The sequence below is a fragment of the Spermophilus citellus genome, assembly GCF_964194105.1.
Source record: "Spermophilus citellus genome assembly, chromosome: 1".
Lineage (NCBI taxonomy): Eukaryota > Metazoa > Chordata > Mammalia > Rodentia > Sciuridae > Spermophilus > Spermophilus citellus.
In genome coordinates this window covers 214,834,749-214,853,288 of record NC_138182.1, presented here as the reverse complement: position 1 = coordinate 214,853,288, position 18,540 = coordinate 214,834,749, and the positions used below count along the sequence as shown (strand labels likewise).

At 35.8% G+C, this 18,540-nt stretch overlaps 1 protein-coding gene across 17 annotated transcripts in view; it reads right to left on the bottom strand.

Annotated features, from left to right (window-relative positions):
* Positions 1-18,540, bottom strand: part of MEF2C (myocyte enhancer factor 2C) — a 184,766-nt gene that overhangs the window by 17,290 nt on the left and 148,936 nt on the right. For 10 of the 17 annotated variants that reach the window (XM_081290796.1, XM_081290781.1, XM_081290794.1 and 7 more), the window contains 5 exons: positions 12,594-12,766; positions 9,904-10,033; positions 9,167-9,302; positions 3,004-3,273; positions 1,596-1,641 (listed from right to left, as the gene is read on the bottom strand). In XM_081290796.1, the coding sequence (XP_081146922.1) occupies positions 1,596-1,641; positions 3,004-3,273; positions 9,167-9,302; positions 9,904-10,033; positions 12,594-12,766 (755 nt within the window). The other 7 variants (XM_081290783.1, XM_081290784.1, XM_081290787.1 and 4 more) reach the window with 7 other exon arrangements.

The window sequence follows — 18,540 nt, the reverse complement described above, 5'->3', positions numbered from 1 at the left end:
AAATACAATAAATGGTAAATTACAGAAAAGGCATAAGGGTAAATATAGACAGTGATTGTTTACAGAAAGTGACGCTCACAATCAAAAATTGTGCTTCTTCTCATTAAATCATCTTTAAAAAATTTTCAGATTATCCCTTCGCTATCTTGCTACCACTTTATATGAATTCAATAGTGGGAACAAGAGATGACTGGCATCCATTTTTGAGTGATTCTGTTCTTTTCATGTTCTTATAAAACTATTGTCAGAACTGCTATAAATAGCCAAGGCTTCTGCTAGTACTTTAGCTTACTTTATCTTCAGCGTTAGAAATTCACGTTTTCTTTGTTGCTGAGGCAAATTGCAGGTAAAAAATTAATATGGCTATTTCTTCATATTTTCATATAATGACCCCTCCCCACCCACTTGTAAGATTCTACTGATATTGATAGATGAAGTGTTTTGAAATGACAAAGAACATTTGTGATATGTTTGCATATTTAGTACACATCAAGTTATAAGGGTAAGTTATAAGGATGGGATCAAGTCTATGGTGAGGAAAATGATTTTCTTACTCTTTCCCCTGTATGTTTGTGTATGTCCGTGTGCATACACGAGTATGTATATTTTCAGGGTTGATTTTGTTTTTTTCCCTATGTTCCATGGATACCTTTAGTAGTGGGATATTATGAAATGATTGATTTTTTTTTTGTTTTTAGTATACAAAACATTAGTACAAGGCAGGCTAGCATCCTATTTGGATACAACCAAAGGTGCATTGTGGTCTAATTACGGACTGCAGATCAAGTTAAGAAAAATATAGCCTCGTTAATAAGGTCTCTTGGCTTCTGCCACCCAGCGGCAGCCTTTTACAATCAGAAACACATAACAACTATGCAAGTAAGAGAAAAAAAAATAGGTAAGAAATGTCCTACACATGATATAGCAGTGCTGATATTACTGTCTATATCTTATTTGCTGTGTATGTCAATGTAAATGATTGGAGATGAATCGACAGATCTTCACATTCCAAGAGAAGGTAATCATTCCTGGACTGAAATATCTTTTAAACAATATATATTGACTTTTTTATGGCACTCACTTTTTGAAGGGTCTGAAATTAATCCCTTATAGACGAATATTAGACAAGAGTTATATTTTCTTGAAAATTAAAAAAAAGGGACATAGGATCTTTAATGGGATTTCTTGAAATGGCTATTAAATCTCTTTATTGAAGAAAAAATAGATGACATACATGCTTTATGCAGAAGTGACATTTGGGGGTCCTGACACACCGGGATTGTTCAACAGTCCTATATTGCTGACAAGATTGTTAAGGGTCAGTTAAAATAATTAAAAATGGGTGACAAAGCAACTATCCCTTTACCTGCTTCCCTCTTGTCTAGCACCCAGGCTTTCACATTTTTCTTCTGTGGGAATTTATAACTCATTCACCAAGTAAACTCCATTTCACTTGTTTCTGGGGCTGTATTTGCAGGACATGTGCCCCAACACAGCTTCTCTATTCTGGGCATATTTCTAAGACACACATCAAATTCTAGGCTGAAAACCAACCATATACTTTAGGATATGGGCAAGTTAGGATATGCACTTACTGAATTCCAAGATGCATGGTGAAATGGTGAGATCAGAAAGGGGCCCTGCATTTGATAAAAATGCAAAAAACAAAAACAGCATGAAAGAAACTAATTAGTATATACAATGGATGTCAGTTGACCCAATAGATTGTTAATGTATTAAAAACAATTTAGAGTGTTGCAATGTGATATGTTCTAACCCCACAGGTTATCCTTTTGACAGCTGACCTTGAACTTATAAAATGTATGCAGAGTAAAAGAAATCAGAAAGAAAATAGTTACTCAAATGTGCAACTGCACAAATATACCCCCCTCCCGCTATTAAGATAACAAAACTTCTGCTATTACCATAATATTATATATATTAGAAAGCTATACACAAGCATGTTAATTTCACAGATTTTTTAAAAGATTCTTAATATTTTATATAATTAGAAATACACATTTCAAAAACAAAACTTCTACAAAGAGAAAACAGTTATCTTGGTTAGCAAAGCATGGAGTTCCTCATGGCTTAGGGTAGTGCTTTCTATACAAAAAGTCCTTTTTGGTTTTTTACAGGACTGTTTAAAATATCAGCGAAGCTATCAAGGGGAAAAAAACACATTTTGGCTTAAGTAAACTACAAAAAGCCACAAATGCTTTGCAAACTCTGTCTTACCTTTTATATGAAAATAAGCAAAATGTAATGTACATATTTTTATATTTTTATTTAATAAGAGATGCAGACCCAGATTTATTTATTTATTTAATTAAATACGTTAGCTCTCAAACTCCACTTTTTTTTTAAAAATAGGTATGGTCCTCTTTTAATGGTCTTTGATCCTTTTTAATGAGTGCCATACGCCAATGATACACCTGCAGGTTTGTGAGCGTGCTCGGGATGTTAGGTGACCAGATGTGTTCCTAATATTTGCCAGTGGCCACCCATTGCTGGGTCCGTCCAAACTTCTATACATTTTTCTATATGTTGCATAACAGCTGCTCTCTTTTTCAGTAAAGATCTGCCGCTTTTGGCAAATGTTTCCTTGTCTATTTACATGTAAATAACGTTGAACCTGCAACATGACACTATCTATTGTAACATACATTTTGCAAAGGAGCACAACAGTGAAAAGAAATTAGCCTTAAAATCTATTTTGTACAAGTGTTCTGTTGTACAACTCAAGTGCTAAGCTTATCTCAGCATTTCTGTTTATCTTTATACTGTATCACTGAGGCAATTTAAAAGTACTTTTACAAAACAGAGTACCTGACTTTTTTTTTTTTTTCCACACACGGCACATATAATGCATATCGACCCCCCTTCCCCATTAAGGTATAGCACACACACACACTGCAAGAAAAAAAAAAAACTATTAAGTAATAATGTGATCATGTTGCCCATCCTTCAGAGAGTCGCATGCGCTTGACTGAGGGACTTTCCCTTTCGTCCGGCGAAGGTCTGGTGAGTCCAATGGGGGAGTGGAATTCATTCCGATGATCCTCTCGGTCGCTCCCGTCGTAGGAACTGCTACAGCTGCTCAAGCTGTCAACAGGAGATCTCCCCGCCTCGTGGCGCGTGTGTTGTGGGTATCTCGAAGGGGTGGTGGTACGGTCTCTAGGAGGAGAAACAGGTTCTGACTTGATGTTGAGGCTTTGAGTAGAAGGCAGGGAGAGATTTGAACTCTGAGATAAATGAGTGCTAGTGCAAGCTCTGTAGGAGGAAAGGAAACCCAGTTACAGATGGAGGAGGCCTGGAGGCCCCAGGAACTCACAATTACATAACACATCAGCTTAAAGTCTCCCTTAGACACCAGAGCATGCCCAGAGTGAGGAGTGCGGTGAAGCACTCAGGGCATCACTGCCTGACAGTGACTCAGGATGTCTTTGTCGATTCACAGTACTAGCTGGGCCAGGCTTCATGAGTCACTTCTCTAGTTTCTGACAGTCTCCCTAAACTTAGAGGTTACTGTTTCAGAAGGGCTTAAGAACATGATGGAAAAAACATTCTGTGTCCATGGGATTTCTCCCTCCACTAATTCCAAATTTTAATTTTCTAAGGCTTTAGAGACCCTGTTTATCTTTGCATGAGACTTTCTTGATTTACTAAAGTCTGTGTTTGAAAATTATTGTGAAAACCTTGTGATCAATATAAACATTTCCTTCCAACAAATGAGCACTTATTAAATGGAGTTACACAATCTTCAACCAAAGTCAAGAGAGTTCAAATTTCAGGTGATAGAATCCATTAAATGCTACACAATACCCATAACTCAGGACAAGCCTCAAAGTAGGGAAAGAGGAAGGAGGAAGGAGACTAAAAACTATCGGCAGAAATTTCAAATATTGGCTTAAAAATGAACTTTCTACTGCACTAAAATTGATAAATAATTAGACGTTCTTCAGCCTTTCAGTTACATGGGATGATAATACCATTTTCCACAATGCCCTCAACTTGACTACTGACAGTCGCTCTCTGATGGCATACTTAGGTTACTGTTCCTTTTATTTATGATTGGCCTTAATTGATGAATCTGGTGTTGCTTAAGGAGAGATTGTTGCAAAGAAGGATGTAATGTGATTTTACTGTGTTTATGATACTTAATCCTCATTTATTCCCAGAGAGTATAATTTTCCCTTCTTCCAAAATACGAGAGAATTTAAATACTTAGGATTCTAGAGAGAAAAGCATTAAGCCCTTCAGTGTAGATTAGCAATCACAATGAGTTTGATCAGGATAAACTGTGGTTACATCGCCAGCATCAATTCTGAGATGCGTTTATTGTTCTTACATTCTGATTGCACTGACTTCCATGGCCAGAGTCAGCATTACTTGACCATATTGTCAAAGAGTACAGTAATCTCTTTTACTGAGGAAGAGTCACAGTACAGAATTATCTATACAGACACACCCATTTTAAACAAAGGAAAGCAAGCCTACCTAGTAATGTATGTAATTATGCTGCTTTCCAGTGGAGAGAATTGGATGGCGTTAACAGTGTCATTACGAGCACTGAGAGAATGGGTATATATTTCAGAGAAAACAGTGGAGTGACTTGGGGTTCGATTTTGGGAGATGCCATATAGGCTCAAGATACATAAAGAAATAAAATTAGTCAGAAACGAGTTTATCTTTGAGTGATGTTTTATACGAAAGCACCACCTACTGGCAAAGAATTACTTTCCTTCTCTTATTAATAGATGAGCTAATGTAGAGAATAATATGGAGAATTATTTGCTTCTTTAATAAGCCTTTCTTTCTCTGATTTTCTGATCTTGTCAAATCAAAGCAATCTTAGCCCTCATATCAAGATTCTACTTTATTTGTACTTAGAGCTATTTATTTCTAGTTTATTATTTTATAGTCTATATTAGTTTACTAATTTTCTCTGAATTTTAATTAAATAATCTGAATTAAGAAGATATTAAGATGGGGGAGGAAACGAACACTTGTATTTCAAAAAGATTTATAATGGTGGACTATTTTTCTTGGTTTAAAGTTACTTAATGATTCATTTTGATGTTAGAGAAAAATCATCCGTTGATTTTTGGAAGAAACAATTTTCCTGGTTCTGGGTAAGAAAGACTATTTTGCTAAAATGTAATTAAGTGATTCTACTATGGATCATATAACTGTTTAATAATGAAAGTCAATTAAGATCCTGAAAATAATGCTGCATATCAAAATACTTTTGTTTGCCCTTTGACATTTATATTGTGTCTTCCCAGGCAAGGTTAAAAATTTAAAATTTTGGTGAGTTGGACCAGTGTTAAAAAGTTAATTTAGATAATATAGTAAAAAATTTATATATAACATAATAATAATGACAGTTTTTGGAAGCTGCATTCTCTACTTATTCGATTTGTCTCCTAAAGCCAACTGGTGTGTATAGTTGAGCTGCATCTCTCTTCCATAAAAGATGGAACAGTTATTGATGATCTTTTCCCATAAACAGAACAACTTGTTTATCTTTTGGTGGCATTTCACTTGACACTGAAAGTATACACAAGCTGAGTAGTTTTAGGGACTAACTCTACAGTCATGAAAGGTAATGGCTATCTCAGACTAAGTTTCATTATACTGTATTAAAGAGACAAAACAGAATGCCTAGTCTCTGTTATTAAAGAAGTATTTTCTTGAAAAGAAAAGGCAGCATTAAAATCACTTAATTGTCTATGTGATACATTCAGATGTAAATGTGTAGGCCTACTTGTTCTTGAGAACAAAATATGAACACGGATAATTGTTAAATATTTCATATGTGTGGTTGGGGGCTGAAGAGGTTGGTGAGGAGAGAGAGATCAGACACTTAAGTTGCCTGTGTACCTTCACAGTTGCCTGTGAACGTTTCTACCTAGTATGGATGCCTTTGAATTGGAGAACACCTACCCTTCCCCTAAATTGTTCAGAAATCAAATGAGTGATAGTTTTATTTAAATTTTATACTCTTACGCCCTAGAATTTAGATAATCATAGTATAATTAACCTAACCTTTGAAGAGTTGTCTCTACTCAAAGTTATCGCCCTCAGTATGTACTGAACACCAACATCAATGAAGTCAATGTGTGGAAACGGTTCCAGGAAACATGTTGCCCTCCCCCAGATACTTTTAAGCATTTTTTCCTCACAATACCTTTGTTCTATTTATTTATTTTTATGTGGTGCTGAGGGTCAAACCTAGGGCCTCACATGTGCTAGGCAAGCGCTTTACCATTGAGCTACAGCCCCAGCCCCTAGGCTGCCTGTTTTTTGAGGTGGTAGTTGAGAACAAAAAACTTGAGGGTCATTTTCTCAAATATGGCAAGCATCTCTGACAGATATGTCTTATCCTATGTAAAATAAATTTTTGATGCTTATGTAACTTTGTAATAGAAAATCAGATACTAGATAGTTTTTACAAATATATCTTTGAAGTCACAAGCTTAAGACCAAAGAGCTCTTTTCCACTGATAAACTATAAAGAGCTCTACTATACTTTGGGAGTTTTGAGAAAGAATTATTGTACTCATCTTGGGTTGCTAGGAATATCTACTTTGGTAGAGGTAAAAATCTTTTTCATTCTTTTCTTGGAACACCCTATTTACCCAAAAGAATGAGGCCCAAACACAAGTTTAAGAGACTACTTGGACTAAAAACACATCAACTCCTCATTGATTTATACTGTAAAGAATTAAGGCAAAAAAAAAAAAAAAGAATTAAGGCAGATCATGTAATTTATTTACAAAAATATTGCAACTTGCAGTTTTCTAAAAACTAGTGTAGTCTGGCATGGTGGTGCATACTTGTAAACCCTGTAACTCTGGAGGCTGTGGTAGGAGAATTGCAAGTTCAAGGTCAGCCTCAGCAATTTAGGCCCTATAAGCAACTTAGCAAGATCCTGTCTCAAAATTTAAAAAAAAAAATTAAAAAGGGCGGTAGAATTAGCTTAGTAGTAGAGTACACCTGGGTTAAATCCCCAGCACCAAAAATAAAAATAAATAAAAAATAGCTTAACACTTAATTGTGTGAGTAAGGGATAGTCCTTGAAGGAACTCACTTTCAAAAAGCTACTATGCAGGTTTGTGTGTGAGAGAGAAGTGTGAGAAAGTGTGTCTGCATGAGAGAGAAGGGCCAGCAAGGGAAGGAATGTAAGGGTCATTCTACTGATGTGAGGTATAAGGGAAATGAAATTAAAACTCCTAGACTAAAATCAGGGTCAAATTATGCACAATGCAGATCAGTGTTGAAAGAAAACTTGAACTGAATAAATTCTTCTACTAGAATCAACAATGAATTAGATTCTCCTCATATAATAGAAGAGAGCTTTAAAATTGTAGTATAGTTAAAATATGTGAATAAATATCTGTTCGTAAGTTAAAAGGCATAATATCAGATGTTATTAAAAAACAAGAGAAAGGCACATCAGACAATATTAAATGGTTTTTGACATTGGCCATTTCTAGGGAAATCTAGCACCATAATGGATAAGTTTTGTGAAAATGAGAAATAAACATTTCCCCTTAGAATTGACAATAAGCTTGCACACTGGACTCAATGCTAAGCCATGGAAGTACAATACCACTTGTATAGTTTAATTAATTTATTTTTTGGTACTGGGGTTGAACCCAGGAGTGTACTACCACTGAGCTATATCTCCAACCCTTTTAATTTTTTTTAAAAAAAATTTGATATAGGGTCTTGCTATGTTGCCCAGGCTGTCCTCAGACTTGCAATCCTCATTTCTCAGCCTCCTGTGTAGTTAAGATTACAGATATGTACAGCTGGGCCTGATACCCATACACATTGTAAAACTGCCTGGATGGTATTATGTACTTAGTGATAATTACCTGAAAAAGTTACTGCAATTAATGTCTATTCAGATAGTATTTGAGAGAAAATTTAGATGTCTTACAAAGAGAAACTCTGTTGCTGATCATATTTAATACAGCTTCATCTTTAATGATATTTCTAGATAGTAGAGTAGCACTTTATTATTTACATGGAAGGCTAGATTTTCAATGACAGTGATTAGTGAGATGGATATAAGCATATGGTGACTGGGTGAAGACTCCATCATTGGATCACTATCTGTGTAACATCAGCACTACATGAAAGCTAATGGGGGGGGTGAGCAAGGTAAGAGAAGCGAAGTTGTATAATATAAATTAGTGACTTTTATTCTAATCAATGGTTTATTCTCACTTCCATAACTAGTTAACTATAGGTAACTATAACCAAATGGCTCAGAAGAAAAGCAAAAGTGAGCTAGGCATGTAGAAAGTTTCTACAATATAAAAATTCAACTTTAATTATTTTATATCCTTCCTCCTACCATTTCCTTTTGAAGATTCACTACCATTTTAGAGTTAGATTTTAAGTCTGTTGCTCAGTTGATGTTTTAGTTTTGAAATCTTTTGTTTTATAATAAGTACCGTGAATTGTGACTTTAGGGATTTTTTAAGGTTTGAATGCTTCCATAGGTAAATGACAAGTCATTTCTATGATAAAGACATATCTCAATATTACCACAAGGGGGCAGAAAGACACATCTTTGACCAGAAAAGACCAGAAATTTTTTTATACCCTCATTTCTAATTAGTATTGTATGTTTTTAGTATCTATACATACATTTTAAATAAAATATCTATAAATACACACGTGTTCTATGAGTATAAATATATGAAACCTATATGTTAACTGAATAGTTGATCCTATGAATGTTAGGTTCACATTAGCATAAACTATGTGGTTTATGTTCAATGAGAAAGAATCGCAAATGTCTCAAAAACTCAAAGAACTCAACTATATATGCCTTCAAACTTCCCTCAATAACTGTATGGAAACTCAACTAAATAAAAATTCCATCACTGATATAAGTGGAAACAGATATAGCCTAAAACAATAAGGACATGACTTATCTCATTACAGAGCTCCCCGTCTTCTTAAAGCATAAGGGATATAATATTTACTCTCCTTGAGAGTTATTAGTCTGAAAATTACTTTTATATTTCTACAAAGTAGAATTTTACACTCTCTAATGGGACATGAAAACATACATTTAAAGATCGCATTTGTCATTTAAACACAGATTCTAGAGTTATATTATGAAAGAAATGATATTGCTTACCCCAACTGACTGAGGGCGGATGGTGGCATGTTATGTAGGTGTTGCTGTTGCCAGCCAGTTACTGAACCAAGATGAAGAGCACTGGCAGTGTTAAACCCAGACAGAGATGACAGATCTGCACTACTCAGAGAATACTCTATATAGATAGATAGATAGAGAGAGAGAGAGAGAGAGAGAGAGAGAGAGAGGGAATTTAATTTGAAAATTAGCAAATGGTAAATAAAATTAAAGATTTTCAATTTCTAAATATTCTTGACTTTGATCAAATTTTTTGATCTGAGAGAGGGAGACAAAACATCAAGGATAATTGTTACTTAACAAGAATATATTTTTCACCAAAAATAAGTATTCCATGAAAGCCTTGAAATAGTGTAGTCTGAAATTCCAGTTCACTACACTACAACTGGTTTAACAGCAATTACATATTTTAGTGATCTAGAATTTTTTTAAACAATCCTGAGAAAGTGAGCTTTTTATTACATCAAATAAATAACAGCTCAATTTCCTTGACTGTTCTTCTATTTGGAATTCAGGTTGGGTAAATAAAACTTTCAGTCATTTAAGAAAAAAAAATGTGGATGTTCATTTTGTCTTAGTAAACACAAGTAATGGCACAGTGCTCGGGGTACCACACGTGCTAGACAGAACTTTGTAGTAGGGTAAAGATAATAACTTTTTCGTCTTTCTTTTTAATAAAAATATTTAATGTAATATTCAAACATGGCAAAGCTACTCACCGGTACCATATGTTGTTGAAATGGCTGATGGATATCCTCCCATTCCTTGTCCTGGTAAAGTAGGAGTTGCTACGGAAACCACTGGGGTAGCCAATGACTGAGCAGACTGGGAGTTATTTATCCTTTGATTCTTTTAAAGTAAAAAAATATATATATTACCAATGGAAAAATTTTAAAAGTTAAAAATATTAGATTTCAGTATTAGTTTTGCACATAAAGAGATAACTTGATACAAAGCTCATGAAATTAATCATTTAACATGTGTCTCTATGAACTCTGCCAACCCTATCATTTACAATCCTTCAAGAGACCAGCTGTTGCCATAGTAACCCATTACATCAGTATCTCCTAGGCAACTGAACTAGTAACAAGTACCATAGCTTTATTATGGGTAAAAACAGACTATGTTGAGAATTGATGAAATATGTATACTGTACTTCCATTGTTTCAGTTTTTATTCAAATGCAAATTAAAAAAAAATTAAAATCAACCATGGTAGGTTTTATGTTCAGCTCTATGTACAACAGAGACAGGTAGAGGTTCATGTTATATTCTGACCAGCAGGTGGTGCTCTGACCACTTTCTTCAGATTGTTCTAAACTTCCCTCAAACTAGGTGGTAAAGCAGCCAATGCCTATATTTAACTCCTTATAGCAAGGAGATTAAAGATATTCATAAACTTAAGGCACTTAAGTTTTTTGAAAAAGAGTATTTTAATTTTAGTTTTAAATAACAAAAGAAATATTTTTTGTGTTGGAATTTTTAAGTCTTAATATACTGAAAATATGGCCTCCAGTAACAGAGGTTGAAACAGAAAAAAATAATAATAACTAGACATTCTTTTCACCTATGAATGGTACTATAAATTAGTGGCACTTTACTATAATCGATGTGAACACATTATATTAAGCTTCAAAGTCTATTTTATTTTATATTTTATTTTTTTATTTGTTCTTTTTTAGATATATATGACAGTAGAGTGTATTTTGACATAGTATACATACATGGAGTAAAACTTATTCTAATTAGGATTCATTCTTGTGGTTGTTTCTATTTTATCAGAGCTACCACCTTTACCTCAAAGCAGCTCTGGATATTTCTGAAGGGAAGTGTTCTCATCACTTACCAAAAGCAGGTCAACATCCTCAGACTGAGAGCATGGGAAAGGAGTTTTATTAATTAGTGTCTGTAAATATTTATAATTGGGCAAAATCTTTTCAACAAAAAGAAAAACATCTTCTGATAGACACAACAGTTTAAACAGACTTAAAACCCAGACTCCAAAGATAACTCCTTACAAAGGCATTCTTTGTTTCCTTTAATGAGGTGTTTGTCTCAAATGTGAAGACAATCTATCTAGTTTTCAGTACAGGTCAGTGTCTCAATGTTCATTATATCACCACCATGTTTTGAACAAAAAAGACTGCACTTTGAAACCCTACTTGCTGGAGGAGGAGGAAGCCACACCTGGCTGCCAGAGAGAGACCTGACAGGCCACTCACAGAGTCCCTGGGAAAGCATCAGTTTTAAGGGACCTGAAATAAATCTGCTGAGACAGAGAGCCTGCCATGCCTGGCCCACACTGCTTAGCTGTAGCCCTGTGGGAGGTTTTATTTATTAGACCTAGTCTTTTCCAAAGGGAACATTGAATATTATGTGATTTTTTTGGTTGATATTCAAAATTAATCTGCACTGTGCCATAATAAACTAATCAGCTCGCAGGACTGTTTTACCCTGAAGCTTTCCACTGAGAAAAGAGAGAGAGAGAGAGAGAGAGAGAGAGAGAGAGAGAAGAAAAGAAATGTAGAAATGTGTTTGCAGAATGATCTAATTTTTTCTACTGGATCTTTAAACATTCTCGCTCCTAAGCCTAGATAATTTGGAGAACACTGATATAAGCCTCTTTGTTGTTGAGTTTGTACCCACAATGTGCTCTTCATCTTAGGCGCACAGACCCATGAGATAGAAAAATGACAGGATCTGAGAATATAATATATATTTAAATTCATATTACATATCTATTTATTTATTTTTCCTTAGGAGTCCAACAAACTCTTGTGATGAAGCATAACCTTGTTCTCAAAATGTCTACGGTTTTAACAGTTTGCTTTTGAGCTAACAGTTGTTTTCATGAAGAATATACATGCAAAAATGAACTGAGACAGTACACAGGCATGCGATGCATTAGGTATTAACACTGCAATATGTCTAAGACAGGAATTGCCAGTCAACAAGAAAAGTTCATTTAAGAATTATGGGATTTTTCATTGTTAGAACCTTGAGGACATAAATAACTAAATATTGTAAAAATACTAGGCTATGAAATACCTCATTATCTATTATTCTGCTTATGGAATGTTATGATTTGACCAAAGTTAGAACTTGATTTATTTTTTTAACTATAAATTGGGAACCTTAAAAAAAATGTTGCTCCAGAAGAATGTAGTCCTATAGAGAAGTTTACTAGATTTTTTTTTCTTTTTCTTTCCAACATGGAGAGGGCAAATGCCAACCAGTTACCAGAAGTAACAGCTCAATAAATCAGGGTTCTATAAATATCATTAAAACCCTATTAGATAATAGTGTTAATTATTTGAGAGAACTTAATTCATAAAGTTAGACAAGTACTAAAACAGTAAAACATATACAAAACATCATCAACATTTATTTAAAATATAGTTTTGCTTTACCACTGATGGCATCGTATTCTTGCTGCCAGGTGGAATAAGGACTCGGAGATCTGGTTTACGGTTATTCATTCCTAAATTCATGGGGGGAGGAGATTTTGCTTGCATATTCTTGTTCAAGTTACCAGGTGAGACCAGCAGACCTGGTGAGTTTCGGGGATTACCATACCCGTTCCCTGTTAATACAAAACAGTGATAGCATTCATATAGAAATCTAGACTCAAACATGTTTCTAAAGACTGTGCTATGTGAGAATAAAAATAAAAGCTAATGGTAAGACATACAGATACACACATGGAAAAAAAAAAACATTGGATGACTGGTTTGGCCTCCGTGTAAAGAGTAACCCAATCATTTAATTATTTAATATTCCTCTGAATGAAGATTAAAACCCTTTTATGAGAAAAGAGCTTATATACATCGACTGGCTTGGAAATCAGCATATAATTTTTTTCTATTTAAAAAATTCAGGAAGATAGTCAGACAGTCCTTCAGGGTCTAAGAAAAGCACAGAACTGGTCCTGCACTTTAATTGACTAGTTTGGTGGAGGCCTGGCTGGCGTGACTCACTCTTTCAGCTCATCGGTTTGGCTTTTGTTTTGTGTATGTGTGTGTCCTTAAATGAAGAAAGGGCAGCAAGACTGTAATTTCTAGGATGTGCTGGGGGAGGGGAAGCCACTTACACATCTTGCTCTTCAGTTCCCCTTTTTTCTGGAAGTGAATACTCCTTATGGCTTTTCCTGCATCTGGTGTGCCCTCCTCACTAAGCAGTGATAACCCTGCAGCCTTGCCAGGATTTCCTGCTCACACAGATCTTTGAAAAGCAACTCCTCCTGAGGAGCTGAAGTGAAGCGAGGGCACCTCCACTCAAGTTCTGGTTCACTAGGCGCAGGAAGAACACAGAGGAAGACCAGAAGGACTCTCTCAGGATTCTGTTTAGCTCCCTACTAAGAGACGAGTGGGTATCTGAAGGCCTCCATTTTTCATATTTCAAAATATACTGCTCCGTGACAAGAAGAGCTACAGAGGTTGGCTGGAAATGTTACCTGAGCTGGAATGAGAGCTAACTTAGAAAGTCATGTGCTGGCTTCCTGCACGGCCCCTGACAGGAGAGTAAGACAAAACCAACTACTTGGTTCATGATGCTCACCAGGAAAGGAGACAGTTGCTTTCTGAGGCTCCAAAGGAGGCAGTTAGACCTCACTGTCACATTATCATCATCACAAATCACAAGTATCTATTACTCCTGGACCAAAGACACTGTGTGCTATCCAGCGAGGAGGCAAGGACAGGGCTCCAGTTTTGAAAGGCCCTGAGCCTCCTTTGTGGTAATCCAGAAACCAAGGAACACACACGACTGAGACAAGGCAGCCTAGCGTGAGGTGCTCACAGAGTAATTCTGATTAAGTTTTATTCATTTCCCAGGAGGGAAGAGGTTATCCAATAAAGATTCATGAAAGAGGAAGGAATTGGTGTGGGCCTCAAAAAAAGGCAGGACACAGGAATATAATGTTAAACTTGTGACTAAGTGCTGAGGAAGGACTGAGGGAGGAAAGTTAAACAGCACAGGCGGGGACACTGTGAGCAATCTGTTTAAAGGGGAACCCATGAAAAAAGAGGGTTCTTTGAGGACACGGATGCTGGGCTGTGGAGACCTTGAATTCCAGGGTGTATATGGTGGAAGTGAGACCCACCAGAGCTTTAGAGCAGAGGAATAGTGCAGGCCTCTCAGAATTAGGGAGGTCTGGTGGTGTGGACCAGTCTGGAGACCTAATGTGATGGCATGAGGTAGAGACAAAGAAGAATTGGAAAAGCAAAACGTAAATCTATTTCAGGAGAAATCTGAAGAAACATTTTTGAATTAAAGTATATTTGAGGCTCATTGCATATAGCATATTTGTTCCTCATATCCAAATCACTTACCGGTCTCATTTTATGCATGAACGAACAGGCTGAACATATAACAAATAACTGCAGTATTAAATCTGTCAATTGGATTAAAAATACAGTTTTCCAAGTTATGGGGGAAACAAATACTGCCCCCCCAACATGTGTTGAGTACACAGTAGTTGCTTAAGATATGTTCATTGATGTTTAATATAAATTACTCTTCTAAAACAAAACTTGAATAATTAGCTAAGATTTGGAGCCAGGCACAGTGACCTTCACCTATAATCCCAGCAGCTCAGGAGGCTGAGGCAGGAGGATGGCAAGTTCAAAGCTAGCCTCAGCAACTCAGTGAGGCCCTAAGCAACTCAGTGAGACCCTGTCTCTAAATTGAACATGTGAAAAAGGCTGGCAATGTGTCTTACTGGTGAAGCACCCATGAGCACAATCGCTGGTACCCCCCAAAATAAATAAATAAAAAGAAAATTAGCTGAATTCTCTATGGCCAGCTAAATTTATAAAAAACCAAAATGACCAGATAGTTAACTTAGACAGCATTTTGGTGGCAAAAGATGTTATATGAAACAATACATTTACCTTTTCGCATCAGGAAAAATAAAGACAAGACTGTAAGAAAAAACCTTGATAAATTGGAATGTTCAGAGGATTTGTATATTTAACATGTTTTACTGAATCATAATTGTGACTATGTTAGGGCCTTAGTCTGAATTGATAGATTCTACTGGATAAGAAGGGAATGAGGAAACCAATAAAATTAGTATTATACTTTCCCGTCAGCCGAAGTTCAGACAGACACGCTGAATACATGTGTCACTTACATATTAAGCCTGCGTGAGATCTGGTTTAAATAAACAATCAGATGGAAAATTAGCTAAGTAATTTCAAAAGAAGAAGGAAAAAATAGTCAGTTAAGCAGTGCAATGAAGCTTGAATAGATCAGAAGAAACTGAAGCCCCGGCTCGGTAGATGCCGATACTGGTTTGCATGGAGGAGTTATTTTGCTAAAAGGAAGTAAAACCGCTTCGTGAAATGTGTTGTCCTGTGATATGAGAAGCACTGGGCCAGTGCACGAAAATGGAAATGTGTCACAGAGGTTCTGAAGAAAGTTTCTTTAAAAAAAACTATTTTTCTGCAGTATACTTACTGAGAAATTCCAACAAAGCCTACGTCTTTTTGGCCTACATTTTAAACAATGATTGGGGCAGCAGCAGGGGGGAAAAACATACATCAGTTTTTCATCCGATAAATACCTCAAAACTAAAAAAACTGATTTAAAAAGCATTCTATTTCTAGAATATTTTTGGATATTTTTTGTTATTTGGAAATCATGCCATTTTAGAAGATTAGTCACATATTTTAAGGTGTTTACATATTCAATGTAAAATATTTTGAACCATGATGACACTTCTTAAATTCATATTTTTAGAGCATAAAGTTATTTTTAAGAACAAAAAAAAATTCTGCTTTTTACGGCTGAAGTTCTGCTGTTTTTAGCATATTGTGCCAGCTAGCATTTTGGAGCCGTATAATAACCATTTCTGTTTCCAGCCACCAAATTGTTATTCTTTTGGCATAATATAGATTCAGGAATGCAAGACTGTGGATCCTAAACCAGTGATATAGAAACCTATCATTTGAAAATCAATGATGAATACATGCGTGTGGTTTACTGCTAAGAAGAGGCTGCATTTAAACCGGCTGGGCAACCGCAGACTCCTCCCTCACTCAAAATGCTGCGGCCTGTGTGGAGGCTGTTGTCCCACCTTAAGATAAATTCACCAGAGAGAATGGTCTCATTTAAATTCAGGGGTCGGGAGGTGGGAAGCTCCACCTCTCAACAGCCTTCTAATATACAGATTCAACCTTTCTTCATGCTGTGTTTTAAAATTACCCTCCTTCTGGACAATTATCAATTTAGACGTGACTATATGCAGATGTCAGATTCTTCTGACCACTTAAAAGTACAAAAATTATAAAGCATGAGTGAATGGATTTCCTGACTACAGATTATATATATATAAAAAAGAGGTACAGACCAACTGTACAGTTAAATGAAGCTTTTATAGTTTCATTTGATTAAAAATATCATTTCATAAAAAAAAAAACTTACACATTCACGGTATGACTTACATAAAGGAATCTACCTCTACTGGCTACAAGTTTGTAAACATTAAAATTAGTGTAAATACTCCAGGACTTCAAATATGGTGTTAGGAGAAAAAACTTTTTTTTTCTTTCCACGAAAGGTTAACTTGCAAACACTTGCCCCCCCCCTTTATTGACTCCTATTTTAAGAAGCTGTAAATTCAAAGAACATATTCCTGGCTTAAGATATTATGAGGAAGGCGTTTTGCCTTGTCTTACAAAGCTCAATTGAGCATGTAGCTCTCTTTGAGCCTGTGGCTCTAAAACTTCCTTTTATTTGGATGTTTGGGCATTATGAGTCTTTTCATTTGTTGTTTCTTTTCCAAGACTTTCAATTATAAATACAAGCACATAAAACTAAATAAGCACAAAACTGAAACTAGTCCTTAAGGATCCTGTCTAATTTTTTCACTGGCATAATCTTTTAATCTCACAAATTGCCGACTTTGACCATTCCTTCCGTTCTTCCTCCATCTCCATGCCCAATGAATCCAAATCTTTCTACTTTTTCTTCAAGTTACTCATTAACATTTTGAAAATGTTAAATTCAGACATTGAGGGTCTCTTCTCTTTATGATACCTATCTCCATCTTCATTGCTTTCATCTCCATTTGACTGCTTTTCAATAACACCCCATCTGGTCCTGTGGTCCCTAGTTAGGGATTCTTCACCAGCCTCTAAGATGGACTTCAGGAGGGTGTGAACTTCCTATAGCTTTATGCAACTTCTGTGATTATATGTGATATTAACCGGTCTACCCAGGGGAACCTTTCTAAATTACCACTTCCAGCATATTACTTTTTCAAATAACATTTAACACAGTTGGGTCAGTGCCCTGTCTGGCTCTCAGGACTGTCATAGTTGACCCACTCTCTGTATCTAATCCAATTTCCAATGGCCAAAGTCAGGTTGACAGTCCTCTGAATATGCCCTAGTCTTTGCTCTAGCAGTTCAATAACTGGCAGTGTTCACTTTCCTGTTTAATTCAAATTCATCTTTTAAGGATCAGCTATAGTTCCAACTCTTTCATGATGCCTTTCAGACAACTTCAGCCCACACTGAACTCACTCTCCTCTAAACTCCTGCTGCAATTAGAGGCAGGGATACTGTACAAACTACTATGTCTTTAAATGTCTCATGTGCTTGGAAAACATACAGAGAATATGCTAGAAAAATCAGGAATTATTTAGGAGTGGCACTGAGAGTTGATTTACTGAGGGAATCTGAGAAGAAAACTAAAAATGTGAAGAGTAACTTGTTAAGTTCCAAGAATGAGGATCTTTCTTCTTTAAAAAAAATTTTTATTAGGTATTGGCAGACCTTCACTTATTTATTTGTTTATATGTGGTGCTGAGAATTGAACCCAGTGCCTCACACGTGCGAGGCAAACACTCTACCACGGAGCCACAACCCCAGCCTCAAGGGTCTTTTCACTTTATGCTACTTGCAAAATTTTTCTGTTTTAGATCATCATTGTACATTGGTGGCCAAGTCCACCATTTGAGACAAAGTATTTATCAACCATATAATATGTAAGAGAGGAAATGACACAAATACCATTCTATGAAATTTGTTTACAGAGAGTTAACTGAATTTCCTTTTTTACCTATCATATCTGTTAATTATTTCAGGCACATTACCTTAGCTACTGCGAACAGTAGCAGAATCAAAAGGCACAAATTTTTCCTAACGAAGATGAAAACTTTAACGAGACACTGAACTTTTCTTCTACAATGACAAACATTTAGTGTCATAGGTTGTCTCAAGACAAGTCTCAACAGTAATTAATTCACACAGACCTTTTCATCAAAATATAAGCAATCTAGGAAAAAGAATGGCAGGAAGGTGGCAACTAAGAGTGAGTAGAATTTTATTAGAAGGTTCAGAAAGAGACTTC